This window comes from Plecotus auritus (assembly GCF_963455305.1).
Source record: "Plecotus auritus genome assembly, chromosome: 7".
NCBI classification, from domain to species: Eukaryota; Metazoa; Chordata; class Mammalia; order Chiroptera; family Vespertilionidae; genus Plecotus; species Plecotus auritus.
Window position 1 is genome coordinate 33,855,246 of NC_137774.1, and position 18,129 is coordinate 33,873,374.

The window sequence follows — 18,129 nt, forward strand, 5'->3', positions numbered from 1 at the left end:
CACCCCCGGCCAGGGCCCAGGTACCGCCCCGCCCCGCCCCTGAGGTGTGCCCGCCCCTGAGCCCGCCCACCGCCAGCCCACCCAGCTGAAGGATGTAGACTCGCTCACTGACCAGGGCTACTCACCCAGGGCAGGGTGGGGGCTCGCCCTGGGCTTCACTCATTTTTTCAAAGGGTCCTGGCTACCTCTCCGGTGCTCCCGCCACTCTGCTCCTCCCTCAGTTCCCATCTCAAGGTCTTTGCCTGGGATACTCTTCCCCCAGGTGGCCTCTTGTCCTTCTGGTCTCAGCTCAAATGTCATCTGCTCAAAGGCCCTCCTCCGCACCCAATCCACAGTACTAACCCCAGTCACTATCTGATCAGCCTGGTTTTTCTTTCTAATGCATTACCCAAAATTAGTTTTGTTCACTGATTCTTCCCCCTAAAAGAACAGTTCCAGGAAAACAGGGATCCTGTTTTTGTTATCATACCCTACCACCTGGCACAGTACCTGTGCTCAATTTTTTTTTTAATTTTTTAAAAAATGGTTTTTAAAGAGGAAGGGAAAGAAAAAGAAACATCGATTTGTTGTTCCAACAAATTTTTTATTTATGCATTCACTGATTGATTCCTGTACGTGCCCTGTTGGGGGAATCAAACCCTCAACCTTGGCATATTGGAACAACACTCTAACCAACTGAGCTACCCAGCCAGGGCACTATATATATATTTTTTTTTAATTTATGAATGAGTTAGTATCAGAGGTCTTACACTGGTACAAGCCATTCCCTCCCAGACCCCTTGCTAAAAAAGCAGAAGTAGATGTTAACGGACTTGTTGGGCAAACCTGATCATGCCGAGGCACAACTGTCTAGCTCACTAAGTCACCACAGGACCCTCCAGGACAGGGAGGCAGGAAGGACATATGGCCAGGTGAAAGCAAGGTGACCCTGTGAGAATAGATACTAGGAAACCATCACTTACACATGAATGAGGAACAAAAGCTATGCTCATACTTCATATCATTCCAATTCACATTCAATGTTTATTGAGAGCCAATATACCGCTTTCAAATGCTTATCACATTTAATCCTTACAACCACCTTGTAAGGGAGGTATCATTGGTGTTACTTTAACAAATGAAAAACTGAGGCTCAGAGAGATTAAGTAGCTTATTCAGAACTCCCCTTTTGATAAGTACAGAAACCAGGGTTTGAATTCAGGCAGGTTTTATCCCAAGTCTGGAACTTTCTCCACTGCACCACACTGCCTCTATGGAAGGGTGAAGGGAACCTCTGCCACACAGCATCAGCTGTGCCCAACAGGCATAGCTAGACAGGAGGGAAGGGAGTAAATGAGAAGACCCCAGAGGTGACCTGTGCCTGGCCCCTTCCATAAGAGCAGTGCTGGGGCTCTCCCTGAGGGGTAGAGAGAAGCGTGGAGGGGAAGGGGCTAGAAAACAACCTAGGGCTTTCCCCTAATGCTCCCTCTTGGTGCAAGAGGACTGTGAGAAACAGGGCAGAAGCACAAGCTGTCCTTATCCCAGAGGAATAGGAAAGGACCTTCTTCAAGTTCAAGCCAGAGAAGGAGACCCAGATGATGCATCTTTTGAAGATGGGGGTGGGACCCCTGACCCAGAGGAATGGGAAGAGAAGGAAAGATGAACCCATCGTGGAGTGTTACACTTTGGTTGCTGGAGAGGCAACAGAGGAGGCTGGAGATAGATCTTCATGGCAGGCCCCATTTACGTGCCTCTCAATCAAACACCTCCCACCTTGCCAGAAAGGAAGACTTCCTACTGAGATGCTCTCCTGCTCAGTCTATCTTCTCTGGCTTTTTCCAGGACTTGCTACTCTCCAGGAAGATCTTGACCAGAGACAGGAGGATGGGCACAGCCATAGGCAGGAAAAGTGGGATATAGATGGCAAACTTCTGGTCATCCGGGAAATAAAGGAGATGGAGGAGCGAGGGATCAAAAAAGGCACGCTCCGAGGATGTCACAGCTTCCTGGCTGGCAACAAAGGCAGAGGCCAGGTGTCCAGAGGCCAACTCCTCCGCTGCCTTCTGGACTGCAGCTACAGCCCTGTACACCTAGGAAGGGGGCAGGGGATTACCAATTAGTCCTCGGCACTGATGAAGGTGGTGGGGGAGTGATGAGCTTTACTGTGTCTACCATCTCCTAGACAGGTTGCCTGGAATTTGCCCAGGATATGTGGCAGCTAGTATAAAAGGGCTATGGTGGACTTTCCAAGTTCCTGCTTAAAATCTCACATCCCCCCAATCTAGACTCCTGCTGGGAGCTGGCACTGCCTTCTAGAGGAAGCCTGGACCCTGGACCTCAACTGGCACTAGTTTCACCACACCCTGGCCCTCAATGGCCATTCCAATCCTGGGCCCCAGAATCCATCCCTTGCCCACTTACCTCAGATGCCACATCATCCTTAATGACAATGTTGCTGATCTTGCCCAGAAGCTGGGCCAGGGAAGTGAGAGTGGTGGTGGCTGTGGCCAGATTCTCCACCGACCGAGCCCAGAGCAGCCGGTCTAGCTCCCAAGTCATCAGCCCTTCACTCTTAGGCCTGGAAAACAGGCATTTTGGAGGCACCTGGGGCTGAGCAATCCCAAAGAGCAGCCTGTAGGAACAGGGAAGAAGGTCAAAGGCTGAGACTAGAAGGTGGGAGAAGACGGCTAAGATTCCTAGAATAACTAAGATTTTCAATCTTATCCAGACCCACAGGGGTTGCAGGAAAGTGCCTCAGGCTCTTGGGTTTTAGCTTTTACCAGTGTTTTAGCTTTTACCTGTTTCTATATTGGACTTCCAAGATCTTATTTGACAAAAGGTTCCATGGCTAAAATATTTCTGATTTAGTTTAATCCTCTCACCCTTTCTACTCTCTTTGGACAAATGGGGCCACTAAGCCTTAGTTAAGGGATGATCCAGGACCACCTCTGTCAAGATGTGTGTGCTGTGCCTCTCCAATTCTGCACCCACGGCAGGCATTGCAAATCATCAGAATCCTCTTTCCTGATCAGTCCAAAGAATCCTCAACATGGGCCATCAGGCAGCCACTATCAAAGGATTAGTTAGGCCGGATGGCATGGCTCAGTAGTTGAGCATCGACCTATGAACCAGGAGCTCATGGTTTGATTCCTGGTCAGGGCACATGCCCAGGCTGTGGGCTTGATCCCCAGTGTGGGCATGCAGGAGGCAACCAATCAATGATTCTCTCTCATCATTGATGTTTCTCTCTCTTCCTCTCCCTTCTTCTCTGAAATCAATTTTTTAAAAATATTTTTTTTAAATAGATGACTTAGCACAAGAATTAACAGCTATTTTTCTTAAGTACCAGTAATCACATCCCACTGACATTCGTGAGTCTATTTTTCTTAGGAGTTTTTGTCAGCAAATAGTTCTTCTTAGGAGGATGAAGTGATCCTTGGCAACCTCTCTTGCTTCCTAGGGCTCTAGGTACAGCCAAGATATCCCTGGCAGGTGAGATTTTATTCCAGGCAGCCCAGGAGACCATGGTCAGAGTCAGGGGCCATGTCCCCAAGTGCATCACCTAGGACCTCACCGCAACTGAGCCAGGAACACCTCCATCACTCGCACCATGTCCACCTCAACACGCACCGGCAGCTCCGAGGCATTGTAGCTTTTGGGGTCCACATTATATACCTGCAAGGGGAAATGAGGTTGCCTCAGTATCATGCCAGGACCATACACAGCTGTGCCCCAGACACTCTGAAGACCATGAAAAGAAAAAGAAGACATATTCTGTGCTCTTTAGAAATTACAAACCTGATGATATAGCTAGTATTTTTAAAATATCTATTAGGAGCTTTCCATAAATTATCTCCGTTACCCCCTCAAAAGTCCTGTAAAAGAGATATTTTTTATTCCAGTTTAGAGTTTCTACCTTTGAGAGACTCCTAGTCTAATAGGGGAGACAAAGTTCCAAACTTTGCAAGACTTCCACAAACAGGTCCAAGATCTAAGATATACACAGAAGAGTCCTCAATAAATGCAAACTACTACATGCAAAAGGGTCAAATTACAGAAAATATAGGCAAAACAGCCCTGGCCGGTTTGACTCAGTGGATAGAGCATCAGCCTGCAGACTGAAGAGTCCCAGGTTCGATTCCAGTCAAGGGCACATGCCCGGGTTGCAGGCTTGATCCCCAGTAGGGGGCATACAGGATGCAGCCAATCAATGATTCTCTCTCATCATTGATATTTCTATCTCCCTCTCCCTTCCTCTCTGAAATCAATAAAAAAAATATATTTTTTTTAAAAAGAGAAAATATTGACAAAATAAAAAGTGGTGGGGCTGGCAGAGGAGGGGCACGAGCTCACAGCACCCTCACCTCCTTGGTGCCTGCCCTGCCTCAGGCTGGGCCATGAAGGACACCAGAGGAACAGAAGAACAGTCTCAGGGAATATGTCTGTCCTGGAAGCTTGGGTTCTGGAGTCTGCATAGTGTGACCATTACCATAATGCCACCCCAGCGGGGACTGTGGAAGGCGTTGGTGGCCACTGGAGCCCCATCCTTGTCCTGAATGTACAGGGGAGAGTGTGCGAGCTCAGGTACATAGAGTAGAAAGTTGAGCACAGGGTAAAGGGAGGCAGCACTGGATCCTGTGGTACAAAGAGAAGAGGAGTCAGAATATCAAAACATGTTAGATCTAGATATTAGTTCCAGATCAGCCTCTAACTAGCCGGTCACTCACTCTAGGTCTCATTTTTTCCAACTGATAATCACTAGGACATCCTCCAGTCCCAGGTTTCTATGGCAAAGAACCTCTAAACATTTTCTCAAGGTGTACCATATACATGAAGTGCAGTCCTTAGCCCCAAAATGCCCTGGAATCTCCCCTCCTCCAACAGGCCTCCCTTAACTATCTACGTCAGCTCTCGTGGCTTCTGCCACATTGCACCCATATTACTGTAACTCGTTTTATGCACAAGTATAAATGTGACCTCATGTCAGTTCCCCACTTAGTATCTCTCAATGGCTAGCCATTCATATTAGGTTAAAGTTCAAACTCCTCAACCTGGTACTTTATGATCTGATGCCTGCCTTCCTGCCTTGCCAACATTATCCTGGTCACCCTCTCACAATTCAGCCATGTTAAACTTCTCTGAGCTTCCTGAGAGTCTATGTGCTCTTACTCTTCTACATCTAAGCTCCTAGGTCCCTTGCCTGAAATGCCTATCTCTGTACTCAGCACTGCCACAGAACAGCCCCTCGAACTTGGTTTGCTGAATGAAGACAGGAGGAATTTACCAAGGTCTCCCACACTGCCCCTCCCACACCCTTTGGGCCACCCTGGCCTAGCCCTGATGTCTTAAATCCCACAACTAATGATATACTCATTTTAGTTTGTCTGTATTGCAGTTCTTGGTCACACCTACTTTTCCTAGGTACCACCCCAAAAATTAAAAATTGGAACCTAGCTTCAAGGTTCTTCATTCTGCCTTCATGTACTTTTGCTGTTATCTTTCCTACACCCTATCCATCTTTTATAAAATGTGCTGGGAAACATGTTTAATAATTGCTTTTGGATAGAATAGTGTGGAGATGGAGATGTCAACAGAGTATCATGACAAAGGAGCCTAAGTGCCCAACACTTCCTCTTCCTCAACGCCCTCAGACCCACCTAACCTGGGAACCATCACTATATACAACCCACCTCCAACCCTGGGCTGAGCCTTCCAGGTCCCTCCCTGGCCTGGCAGAAAGACCCTCAACCTTAGAAGCTCACCTAGACGGGACTCCACGGGATTGATGACATGGGGGAGGCTGTGTGCGGCCAAGTAGTAGCTAGAGGAAGCTGGGTCAAAGCGGGGGTTTACTCCCAACACTGCATAGTAAAGGATCTAGAGAACAAAAAGGGAAGACGTTATTTTGTTTATTGATTTATATTTCACTTTGTCCCAAAAAAGATTTGAGGTGCCTTAAAAAGATACAATTATAGCCCTAACCGGTTTGGCTCAGTGGATAGAGCGTCGGCCTGCGGACTGAAAGGTCCCAGGTTCGATTCTGGTCAAGGGCATGTACCTTGGTTGCGGGCACATTCCCAGTAGGGGGTGTGCAGAAGGCAGCTGATCGATGTTTCTCTCTCATCGATGTTTCTAACTCTCTATCCCTCTCTTTAAAAAAATCAATAAAATATATATTTTTTTTAAAAAAAAGATACAATTACAACAGGATGAAATATCAGAGCAGGCTAAGAGAAAATAGGTGTAGGAAAAAAATAACAAAGCCACGGGTAAAGTTAAAACACTAAATATGTTCTTTGAAAACCACATATTTTCCTAGGTTTTCTCACAGCCGAAACAAGGAGGGAAACAAAGAATAGCAGAACTCAGTGTTCACAAAATCAAATCAAGTCTCAGTTATTCAGAATTACTCCCACTACCAAGACCTAAAAAAATTTCTCCCACATTCTCCCTCAAAGAACACTGTATGATACAGAAAGCTACATTCTTCACATCTTTGTTACTACGTTAACATATTTCAGGGAATTTGTTGTTGTTGTTTAAATAAGTGCTTTAAGGATGGCACAACTAGTGAACACAGTTCTGGAGGAAGCTAGAAGGAAGTTCATTTTTTAACAGGCATTGATGAAACTCCCTGAGCTGGACATAAGGAGAGAAAGTAGACACCAGAACTTTATACATACACAGGAAATTCTTAGCAAATCAGCAAGCCCAAAGAGCTAGAACTGACTACACTTGTAAACACTAAATATGGATGGACTTTGACAAGGATGGTGCAGCCAGGAAAAGTACTCCTCAGCCTGCTCCCAGTCTCACCTGAGAGTCCACAGAGAAGTTGCCAGCGACACTGAGGGCATTCAGAAAGGGCTGCACATAGCGCCGGACAGCTCCCTTGATGTCCCAGTGGACGTCATGGGACTTGGGGTCTGGGTTGAGCAAACTGAAGGTGATCTCATAGCCTATGGAAACAGGAGTCAGGGAACCCAGAGGCTTCCGTCGATGAAGGACAGCCTGTGCCCTGGCTAAGCTGAACTTGTTTCTCCTCTAGAATGGGGCTGATTGTCATCATGGAACCAACGGGGATAAAAGTGGGATGAGAAACACTGAGTGCTTTAAGAAAAAGCTGAAACCCCAGGGGAAAGAAGTAAAAGGTTTGCATGCAGATTCCCCTCCTGCCCCAAAGCCCCCACACAATTCATTCCCCTCTCCCGCCCCAAAGCAAAGCCTGGTCACCCTACCCAAGCTGGACTTGAGAGGCCGCCTCTTATCAGAGCTCCACTTGTCCTCTGGAAGGTGGTCAGCCAGTGCCGCAGCCAGCACGTCCTCAGTCAAAGACATGGCCTGGGCTACTTGGATTATGCGGCGGCCAATGATGTTAAAAGCCTCCTGGTGCATTATTCCCCTCACCACTGCTGTCCTCTTAGGCCCAATGTAGCTCATCATGTCCTATGAGGGGCAAGCAAGGAACAGAATGCCCATAGCTCAGGGAAGAAAGCAGGAAAGCACTCTGATTCATTTCTGAGAATCTGGCCTTTTGCACTGACCAACAGGCGTGCCCCTCTCTTTAGATCCACAGTGAACTATTATCTCAGCATGTCTGAGCTGTGGGTATTTATGAGTGTCTTCATTCATTTCCATTCCCTTCTCCTTCCCAGTAGACATAAATCTTCTCAGGCTGGAAACTAACAGATGGCATGCTGAACAAGAAAAGCAGAATGAACAAACAACTGGACAGTTTGATCTAAGTAAATGGCACAGGGTAAAGAGGCAAGTGCAAGAATTTTCACAGCAGCATTATTATAATAAAAAACTGGAGACAATCCAAATGCCCATCAACAACAGAATGGATAAATTGTGGTATACTTATACAATGAAACATTGGACTGAATGCACTAGACTTGGCTACACATATTATCATGGATGATTCTCTCAAACATAAATGTTGAGGAAACTGAAAGTTGCAGAACATGTACTGTATTATACCATTTATATAAAGTTCAAAAATATGTAATATTAAATATATTGTTTATAGAGACACAGCATATGTGATAAGGCTTGAAAGAAAAGTAAGAAAATTATATGATAAAATATGGTCACCTTGGGCTGAAAGGAGTGGGATGTAACCATGGAGACACATGGAGCGCCCACTATATTGCTGTATTGTTATAAACTGTGGCTGGGTACATAGATGTTTATTAAAATTCTCTCTCCTCTTTTTATAAGAATTAAATATTTCATTATAGTCCTGGCCAGGTATCTCAGTAGTTAGAGCATAGTTCCATTTGCCAAGGTTGTGGGTTTGATCCCTGGTCAGGATACATACAACCAATGAATGCATAAGTGGAATAACAAAATGATGTTTCTCTCTCTCTCTTTTTCTCTCTCTCTCTCGTCAATAAATTAAAATTTTTAAAATATTTCATTATAAATTCATAAAGAAAATGGTATATGGTATAATTTCCACCAAGCCTTTTTGTTCATGAAAAAGTCAATGTATTATTGCCCGGGTTTCCTTCACAACCCATTGAAACCAGCTTCTTTCTTTTACTCCTACTGATTATTTCCCCCACTTTAAATGGTCATTGGAACTTTAACCATATACAAGTCTTAGATTTAGAAAACCAGAGTCAGTAAAAAAATTGTTATTAGCATTCTTTAAAAAATATATTTGGAGAGTTTTCCATAGCAAATGGAAGAAATGTACATCAATACTACAAGGAGGTGACCAGAGAGAGGAAGAGCTGACAGGACTGGGCAAGGCCACAGCATCTCTGCTCACCCTACCTGGGGAAGAAGTGAGGAGTGTTCAGAGATCACGTACACAGTCAGGGAACCCTCTGCTTGCTCCTGTGGCTCAGCTAACATGGTTTCTGCCTCTGGGGACAAGAGCAGGTGGTGCACCAGGAGCAAAAACACCATTCCCTCTCCCTCTGGCCCCCACAGAGTGCCTAAGACACCCCTCCACCTCCCACTGACACCCATCTGCCACTGTGGGCAGGCTTGGCCCTCAGTGGCCCAAGATGAAACACATCTCATTCACAGCTTTCCCAAAGAGATTTTGGAGTTAAGACAAGGTATGAAAACTACACCTTCAGGGATCAGAAGGGAAAATAGGGCTTCATGTTAAATAGTATGACCTCTCCCTTCCAGTACCTTGCATACTGCCCATTGACAAGGCCTCTTCCTCATAGTCCAAAGCCCTCCGATAGGCCTTCTGGAAGCGGCATTTGATTTTCATTTTGTCTTGAGAAGAAAAGGGAGAAGCATGGGAACAGCAAAATGATTGTTTGCAGAGAAAGACCAAGAAGCTATAGCCAATTCTAATTATTTCTACATGGATGATATCAAACACGCGACACTCCACCTCTTCCACCTGCCCAGCTTTTGCCTCTGCCCATGTACACAATGTACACACTGCCTTCAATCTGAAGTACTCTCCCACAGGGAAATCTATTACAACATTCATTACACAAACAGGTGAAAGGAGAAAAAGCTTATGAATATTTTATTAATTTTTAAGACTTTTTAAAAAATATTTTTTTATTGACTTCAGAGAGGAAGGGAGAGGGAGAGAGAGATAGAAACATCAATGATGAAAATCATTGATTGGCTGCCTCCAGCAAGCCCCATACTGGGATCGAGACCACAACCCGGGCATGTGCCCTGACTGGGAATCGAACCTTGACCTCCTGGTTTATAGGTTGACCGGTCGACGCTCAACCACTAAGCCAGCCCGGCTTTTCTTACAGTTTTGTACATTCATTCCTGAGTATCTTTATGTTTTTTATTATTATTGTGATTGGGATTTTTTTTAAATACTTGCTTTTCTAATTAGATAGTGCTGGTATTTATCAGTTATTGATTCTTGTGTATTCTTGTACCTAGTCATTTCAGTGAACTGTTACTAGTTCTAACAGATTTTCAATTGATCCTCTTTGGTTTTCTTGAAAAATAACTATACTGCTTCAAAAAGTAGCTATTTTGTCTCTTTCAAATATTCATGTTAATGTCTCTCTTCCTCTCTCTCCAAAAATCAATAAAAACATATCCTCAGGTGAAGATTTAAAAAAAAGAAAGAGCCCTAGCCGATTTGGCTCAGTGGATAGAGCATCGGCCCGTGGACTGAAGGTCGTGGGTTCGATTCCTGTCAAGGGCACATACCTCAGTTGCAGGCTCTATCCCCAGCCTCAGTGGGGGCATGTGCAGAAGGCAACCAATCTATGTGTCTCTCACATTGATGTTTCTCTCTCTCTGTCTCTCCCCTTCCCTTCCACTCTAAGAATCAATGGAAAAATATCCTCAGGTGAGGATTAACAAAAAAAATAATAATAATTAAGTGAATAAAAAAATAAATACTTTTTTTTTTAAGTTAAGAAAAGTGCCTAACACTCAGTGAAGCATTTAAGGTTAAACTGAACAAAGTCTGTATACAAGTCCAACTTGATTCCAAATCTTGTATTCTTTCCATTACATACCACTTCCTCCCCTATCCTCTAATGAGCATCAACTATTTCTGATCAGGTAGCATACTGTTTTATGAATAAAATTGTCACCTTAATGCTGAACACTGAATTTAAAGTTGCTTTTCTTCTAACCAAATACACTGTTCATTCACAGAGGCCTCTTCACAAGTTTTTAACTATCTTTATGGGACACCCACACTCCTACCAGATGCATATCTGGGCTGAGCTCAGACCGGAAAGGCAGCCCTGAACCCCCATAAACTCACATTTCAGAGGGATCTCTCTCTCATGCACAACGGTGAAGGGCAGCTTCTCTTGATCGTCCAAAGGCACTGACTCTCGGGTAAACACGACACTGACAGGCACCATGAGCCGGAGCTGCGGGAAGGCGCATCAGGGCCATCACCTGAGTCTGAACCTGGCCGAGGAGCTGTCCCCTAACCCTCCCCCGTCAAGGTCTCACCTGCAGGGCATTCAGCCCACTGATCTCGGAGTAAGGCAACGAGGCCCGGTAGGTCTCCGTGGTCTTCCACCAGAGTGGCAGCCCCAGCACGATGGCCACCGCAGCAAAAAAGAGGGCGGCGCGCTTGCCTCGGACCACCTCTGGAGATAAGGAGGTACGGAGGTACGGACTGAGACGCCAGAAGTGGGCGCAGGTGCCAGCCCCACCCCTGACGCGGGGCCCGGCAACCCGTAGGCAGAGGCTCTGGGCCCTCGTTCGTAGGGATCCCCGTGCGACACGCCCGGGCCCAAGGCTGAAGGGATCCTGTCTGAAACGGCCCCCGAACCCCCCTCGCTGGACCTGCGGCGCCCCACAATCCCCACCCCCTCATTCCTCCCTCCCAGTCCGTGAATCGCAGGCCTCAATCCGTATACCACCGCACCTAGGTCTGTAGCTGCGGCCCCGGCGGCCGCCATGCTTGATACCGAGGGCTCTAGCTGTGGGGCGGAGCAGCACAAGCCTCCCCCAATCGGAAACCAGCGAGGGGGCGGGACCACGGCAGGGATTGTGGCCAATCCTGAGCGACACTACAGTCGCAAAGGCGGGAGAAATCTGGCGAGCGGCGAGCAGGGTTCACAAGGGGTTTAGAGTGCAAACCCTGCAGTCCTTAAATACTAATCTGGGTGACAACGGGCAGCTCTTTTAATCTGAAAAAACTGAGATATTTACCAAAATGAGGTCATTCATATAAAGAACTTCCGTTCAAATGTTACCTATCGCCATTATTGTTTATTATCTCTATCACAGAGCTCCTCTTCCAGGCACCCTCTCAAGCCTCAAACCTGGAGGGGGCGAGCTAGTAGGTACGCAGTACCTTTTTAGCTATTTGGCTCATTCGGTACTTATTTAAAATTTTTTGATTGAATTTTAGAGAGAGAGCAGGGAGAGCGGAGAGAAACATCAATTTGTTGTTCCACTTATGCATTTATTGGTTGATTTTAAAAAAAGATCTTTAATTGATTTTTAGAAAGAGAAAGGAAGAGGGAGAAGGAGATAGAAACATGGATGTGAGAGTGAAACATCCACCGGCTCTCTCCTGCAGCCCCCTTCTGGGGAATCAAGGCGGCATTCCAGTCATGTGCCTTGACGGATAGGACAACGCTCAACCAACTGAGCCACACCGGCCAGGGCTGGTTGACTCATACCGTCACAACCTTGGCATATTGGGAGGATGCTTTAACCAACCGAGCTACCCCTCCAGGGCACTCGTTCAGTTGTTGTTGTTGTTTTTTAATATTTTTTATTTCCGAGAGGAAGGGAGAGAGAGCGATAGAAACATCAATGATGAGAATCATTGATTGGCTGCTTCCTGCACGCCCCCTACTGGGGATCGAGCCCGCAACCCAGGCATGTGCCCTTGGCTGGAATCCAATTTAACCTGGGACTCTTCAGTCTGCAGGCTGACACTCTATCTACTGAGCCAAACCATCTAGGGCTCATTCAGTATTTTATTTCATTCAGTATTTTTAAATTTATTTTAATTCACTTCTCACTTATAAAAGTTTGACTTCACTTGCAATTCACCAGCACAAAATCTATATTCTGATCACTTGGGTTCAAATCCTAGCCTTCACCTGAGTGATCTTGAGAAATTAACCCCTCTGTGCCTGTTTTCTTGTTAAAATTGGGAGATATATATATATAATAGGGATAGCTCTGGCATGTGTGTCTCAGTGGTTAGAGCATCTTTCTGAGCACTGAAGGGTTGTGGCTTCAGTTCTGGTCAAGGGCACCTACCTGGGTTGCAGGTTCCATCCCCACCCCAGAGCAAGGGGGAGGGTGAGGAGGGGAGGTTGTGTGTGTGGAAGGCAACCAGTCAATGTGTCTCTCCCACATCCACGTTTCTCTCTCTCTGCCCTTCCCTCCCGCCCTTCCACTCTCTCTTAAAAAAAAAAAAAAAATCAATGGAAAAAATATCCTCAGGTGAGGATCAACCAAAATTAAATAAAATAGAGATTGTAATAGTATCCACTTTAATAGGGTTGTATGTTGTAGTAAATGAGTTAATAAACATAAAATGATTAGAATAGGGCCTGGTAGGAACACATAGAAAGTACTATATAAATATTAGTTGTTTGTTTTTGGGTTTTGTTAATCCTCACCTGAGGATATTTTTTTTCCATTGATATTTTTTGAGAGAGAGTGGACGGGAAGGAGGGAAAGGGAGAGAAACATGATGTGAGAGACACATTAGTTGCCTCCCTCACACACCCCTCCCCTCGGAGGCAGAGATCGAACCTGCAACCCAGGTAGGTGCCCTTGACTGGGAACTGAACCCACAGCCCTTCAGTGCTCAGACTGATGCTCTAACCACTGACACACACAGGCCAAGGTAATGGTAGCTATTTTTGTTAATAAAAGGTCAGGTTACACTGGGGCTACATTCCTATACTGCAAGGGTATATGTAGCATTGGTTGTGCACTTTACACATAGTATGGCCTCGCCAGTTTACACAGAACATATCCAGCAGCTTCTTTCATCTTTTTATCTGCTCAGATAGACCTAGGTGTTTGACCTATCCCCACATCCCAGCCAAGTGGTCAAAGTTCATCATGAGAACTCACAGGTCTGCCCTTGCCCAGACCCTCAAATTGGTCCCCTCTGTGCCCTCATCTATCCCAAATGGGAGTGGACAATAGCCCTTGGCAACCTCCTAGATACCATTCTGTCTGGCATTCCCAAGCCTTGGGGTTTTCCCTTGTTGGGCAGGAGTCCAGGTGCTCGTCCTCCAGTGGCTCCCCCTAGCAAAATGTGTCAAGCCCTGGCAGGGCTCAACACAGCTGAGAAGTGAGAGACTCCCATCCCTTCCTGTCCCAGTTTGGGGCCTTGCACAAAAGCTGCCTTCAGGAATTGCTCAGGTCCTGCAACACTCCATCCTGCTACAGCTGTAGCCTAGTGCTTCTGATATGGTAGTTCCTGAAAGAATTGCAGCCCTCCATACTGCCATGCTCTAGCCTTGGAGAGCAACAGGCAAGAGCCTGAGATGGGAATGGTGGCTGGGTGTACCTCTCCCCCATAAACTTAAAACCCAGTGAATCAAAACCCATCCTCTCCACCTCCAGAGTCAGAGGGCCCACAGACAATCAGCAGAGATCAGAAACTGAGAGATGGGGATTTGATGTGTAAAACAGACAGACCAAGTAGCATGTTATGCTATCATTTATTTGCTATGTGGTATGTACCCAAAGCATAAGTCAGGTCCGGTATCCTACCCTCTGATCCCAGGAGAAAGGGCAGGCACGGAGAGCCCAAGGAGAAGCTACTCCATCAAGGAGAAGAGTAGCTGGCAAAGGCAAGGGGAGACCCGGGCATCCTGCTCTGACTTCTAGCAAGTTCTCCTGCCCTCAGCCATGAGGGCCTCCCTATCTTCCCATCTAATGGTCCCAGGTGCAGCAATGGGAGAGGGAAGGGGAGGAGAAAAAAGGAAGATGACTCAGTGCTGGATGGAGGCATCTTTGCTCTGCAAAGCTATTTGGCCCTGGCTATAACTACAGGCAAAATTGAGTGGCTGGGCCAAGAGCTGTGGAATGGAGTGCTCAGTAGGCATGGTTTGCAATGTAGAGGGACTGTGCTGCCGCTCCTCCATCGTCTCCACTGCCTTCATACTTGCCCTGGGCTGCTAGCCCATTCACCTGCAAAAGTGAGAGGAGGTAAGGAGTAAGCTGACTGAGCCAGCCCACAGATGCCAAAGGCTGTAGTCTCTGGGTGCAACCCCCTGCCTAGCTACACACCACTATCCCCAAACCAACCACCACCCCTAGTTCCCAACCTCAGCCCGCTTGATGAACTCCTCAGTGGCAGCCCCAGCATTGTCCCGTTGCCCTCGCCAGGCATTGAGTGCAGAGGCCTGCAGGGCACGCCCATAGGAGAAGGTGAGGGCCCAGGGCCGTGGAAGGGGGCAGCGGTTGATAGCATTGAGGTTGAGCGATGCCTCCTCTTCACTCTGACCCCCAGACAGGAAGGTCACTCCTAGAGAGAAAAAGAGAAGACTAACTGATTAGTCACTCCCTGTTTTTTCAGGGTTAAGGGACCCCTGTAGGCCACAAGAAGAACCTGAGGATCGGACTAAGGATAGGAGTCAGTTAGGAAGCAGGGTGGTACCTGGGACAGCCGGAGGCACAGTGCGACGCAGGGCAGTGACAGTTGCCATGGCAACCTCCTCTGGGCTATACTTGATAGGACAGGCATGGCCAGGGGTCACCATGTTGGGCTTTAGAAGGGTCCCTTCCAGGTACACATGATGGTCACTCAGAGCCTTATACACAGCAGCCAGGACCTGAGGATCACAGGAGGTTTACTAAGGTCTGATCCCTGCCACTTAACTGCTCTATGCTCTCTGTCTAGAGGTGGGTGGGCATGACTGTGAGGGTCAGTACAGGCTCAGATTCACAGGTCTGTTCTAGGATTAAAAAATAAAAGTGCTTGGAGAAAGTGCCTGCATCTGAACCAGGAACTGGGAACAAGCTCCCTGTCAGGCTGACCCTGTAGTATGTGTCTGTGCCCAGGTGTGGACTCACCTTCTCAGTGACATACTGGCAACGTTTGAGGTCATGGTCTCCATCAGGCAGGATTTCAGGTTCCACAATAGGCACAATGCCATTCTGCAGGTAAGAGAAGAGTAGCTTGGCAGGGGCGGTAGTAGGATGGGAGAAAGTTCTCTCTCCACCAGGCACAGGGCACCCATCTGAACCCCTCATGCATGCATACACACACCTGCTGGCAGATGCTGGCATAGCGGGCCAGCACATTGGCATTCTCCAGAATGGCAAGTGCTGAGGGCGTGCGTTCACTGATTTTCAGCACACAGCGCCACTTGGCAAAGTCGGCGCCATCCTTCTTATATTGGGCACAGCGTTCTGACAGCCCATCCAGCCCTGTGGGCATAGTGCTGGTCTCATCACTCTGCCCCTTTTTGCCAACATCAATCACCCACCAACCCTGTGGTCCTAAAGCCCACCCATCCTGTACCTTGAGTGGTAGTTTCTCCATCAGTCCCGGCTAGAGGAACTACACCTTTGTCAACCTGAAGGGAAAACAAAGGCAGAAGGCTGAACCCAGGCAGGATTCCCCTTGACACCCCTCACATACACACACACACCTATTTCCATGCTCAATCCCCCAGGGTTAGTGGCTGCACCTTGATGCCAACAACAATGCCCTTATCCTGGATGGTACGGACGAAGGGGACACCATTATCATCTTTCTGGTAAAGTGTCTCATGAAAGAAGATGACACCTCCAATGCACTTCTTCACTCGGTCATCGGCGCTGAACAGGACCTGGCGGTACAAACGGCGGTTCTCCTCTGTGTTCTCCACCCCAATTTGGCTCAGCCGCTTAGCCATGCTGCCTGGGGGCAAACAAAGAGGGGTGACAAGGTCATTCCCAGGGCTTCCTGGCCACCTCTACCCTAACCAACCACAGGCCCCCACCTACCTACAGACTCATCTGCAGCCAGGATGCCTTTGCCTGGGGCCACAATCCGGAGGGCAATGTCAGACAACTCCTTTTTCTGCTCAGCAGAAAGGGCTGGATATGAATGGGGCATGGTGACAGCTCTGTGGAATGGAGACAAGATATAAAAGCTGGACCCCACCCACTATCTCCTCTGCTTCCTTTCCTGGTCATATGGGCTAAATGGCCCTCCCCACTGCTCCCCAGTAAGCATGGGGCTGGGAACAGAGTAGCAGTCCTTGGCATGGGTCCTGGGCATCAAAGTGGCACCAATTTATCTGACAGCTAACAGGCTTAGGGACCCAGTTCCCACATCTCCTTTTGTCTCTGATGGGCACCCTTCCCAGCCCAAGAGAAAGATGCAGGGTGGGGGTGGGGAGTTAAGTAGCCCTCAAGCTACAGGTCTTCTTATGAAACTACTGCCCAGATGAAAATGCCAATCCTTCTTTCATTGAATTTGGCCCCTTCTTCAGGTAGGTATAAGCCCTGACCTTTCCAACTTCCCTTTTCTCATCCTCAGCAGGGCCCTAGGGAAAGTGCACTTACTTCCAAGCCATCACAATGAGGCAAAAGGACACATCACCCTTCTTTCCTGGGCTTGTGGAGGAAAAGGTTGGGAGGAGGGGGGCAGGTAGGGAGTAGGAATGGCAGGCTTCTCTAACCAGTTTTCCATACCCCAAACCTGATGTCTCTGCAGTTAGGACATGGGAGCAGAGGGTTGAGATAGAAAGGAATGAGTAATGAGGCTGAGAAAGGGAGGGAGAGATGCAGGAGGAGAAGGCAGGAGATTTGTTGGGTGGTGATAGTGAGACAGGCTAACTAGTTAGGAGAAAGGACCTAGATCAGAGGAACAGAGAAGGCAAAAGAACTGTAGAGGGAACTTAGCTGAGGAGAGGGAGCAGATGAGATTAAAATGGTCTTGGTGGAAGAGGCTGACCCCAAGAAAAAAACCCAGTAGGCAGAAGAAGATTTGGGATTGGAAAAGCTGAGGTTCCAGCATGAGCGCTGAGAGGAAGGGGTGTTGTGGGAGGTCTGAATCATGGGGTTTAAAGTGGACAGAAAGGAGAGAGATTGAAGGAGAGAGCTGAGATGGCACATCCAAGGGCACAGGGAGCAGGGCAAAGATGGAAGGGGAAGAGTCAGGAAGAGGAAGCTGAGACGCTGAGCAGTTCCCGCCTCACCCAGGCCTCACCTGAGAGCAGCGAGTTAAGTGGCGGCAGCACAGAACAGCCCGGGTTCAGGTCTGAAACAGCTGTGGCTTCAGCCCTGGCTCCTGTAAATGAGGCTGAGGATGCCGCAGAGCTACGTGACTCCCCGGGAGGCGGGGCCATCACCTCCCCACCCGGGCCACGCCCCTCACTAGGACTGGTGTCCTGGCAAGGCCACGCCCACAGAGGCGGGGCAACGAGGTGGAGTGACTACCCTGCCAAGAACTCGGAGGCAGTTGTGGACTGTCCCCCTCCCACCTCGTGGAGCCCTGCCACCAGGGCCCCAGAGGCAGGAAATGGCCTTGCCCTCATTTCTGTCACAATTGCCTTTACCATGTGCTGGGTACTGTACTGGATGTTGGGGACTAAGCCTGGTCTAATGAAGGAGAGTCACCTAAACAGTCACAACAGGCAGCAGGGCAGAGGCACCAACAAAGTGTGGGAGTCCAGGGCAGAGTTTCTCTGTCCTCACCCCCTTATTCACCAGGGCCTACTGGAGAATGAAGCCTTGTCTATCCCCACC

General features: G+C 47.9%; 2 protein-coding genes across 2 annotated transcripts; both read right to left on the bottom strand.

The window, feature by feature from the left end:
- Window positions 1-1,003: 1,003 nt before the first annotated feature.
- On the bottom strand, window positions 1,004-11,384 carry PIGS (phosphatidylinositol glycan anchor biosynthesis class S). The gene is made up of 12 exons (XM_080677938.1): window positions 11,327-11,384; window positions 10,906-11,045; window positions 10,709-10,820; window positions 9,133-9,222; window positions 8,764-8,855; window positions 7,218-7,425; window positions 6,796-6,938; window positions 5,742-5,856; window positions 4,469-4,614; window positions 3,554-3,654; window positions 2,401-2,611; window positions 1,004-2,069 (listed from the first exon to the last, which is right to left on the bottom strand). The coding sequence occupies exons 1-12, from the start codon at window positions 11,358-11,360 to the stop codon at window positions 1,794-1,796; spliced, it is 1,668 nt and encodes a 555-aa protein (XP_080534064.1). The 5' UTR covers window positions 11,361-11,384; the 3' UTR covers window positions 1,004-1,793.
- Window positions 11,385-14,086: 2,702 nt separating this feature from the next.
- ALDOC (aldolase, fructose-bisphosphate C) lies at window positions 14,087-17,959 on the bottom strand. The gene is made up of 9 exons (XM_080680771.1): window positions 17,591-17,959; window positions 16,381-16,502; window positions 16,083-16,294; window positions 15,914-15,968; window positions 15,659-15,819; window positions 15,463-15,546; window positions 15,047-15,221; window positions 14,715-14,914; window positions 14,087-14,577 (listed from the first exon to the last, which is right to left on the bottom strand). Exons 2-9 carry the CDS (start codon window positions 16,490-16,492, stop codon window positions 14,482-14,484), a joined length of 1,095 nt encoding a protein of 364 aa, XP_080536897.1. The 5' UTR covers window positions 16,493-16,502; window positions 17,591-17,959; the 3' UTR covers window positions 14,087-14,481.
- Window positions 17,960-18,129: the final 170 nt, after the last annotated feature.

Bases quoted from the DNA above. Each gene is read 5' to 3' on its own strand.
- PIGS (XM_080677938.1), bottom strand. From the start codon at position 11,360: ATGGCGGCCGCCGGGGCCGCAGCTACAGACCTAG. The intron at 8,856-9,132 runs GTACTGGAAGGG...TCTTGTCCCCAG, and splicing joins GTCAATGGGCAGTATGCAAG to AGGCAGAAACCATGTTAGCT. The intron at 5,857-6,795 runs GTGAGACTGGGA...TTTGTTCTCTAG, and splicing joins ACTTCTCTGTGGACTCTCAG to ATCCTTTACTATGCAGTGTT.
- ALDOC (XM_080680771.1), bottom strand. From the start codon at position 16,492: ATGCCCCATTCATATCCAGCCCTTTCTGCTGAGCAGAAAAAGGAGTTG. The intron at 15,820-15,913 runs GTACAGGATGGG...CTATGCCCACAG, and splicing joins TGGAGAAACTACCACTCAAG to GGCTGGATGGGCTGTCAGAA. The intron at 14,915-15,046 runs GTACCACCCTGC...TTTTCTCTCTAG, and splicing joins TGTGCCTCCGGCTGTCCCAG to GAGTGACCTTCCTGTCTGGG.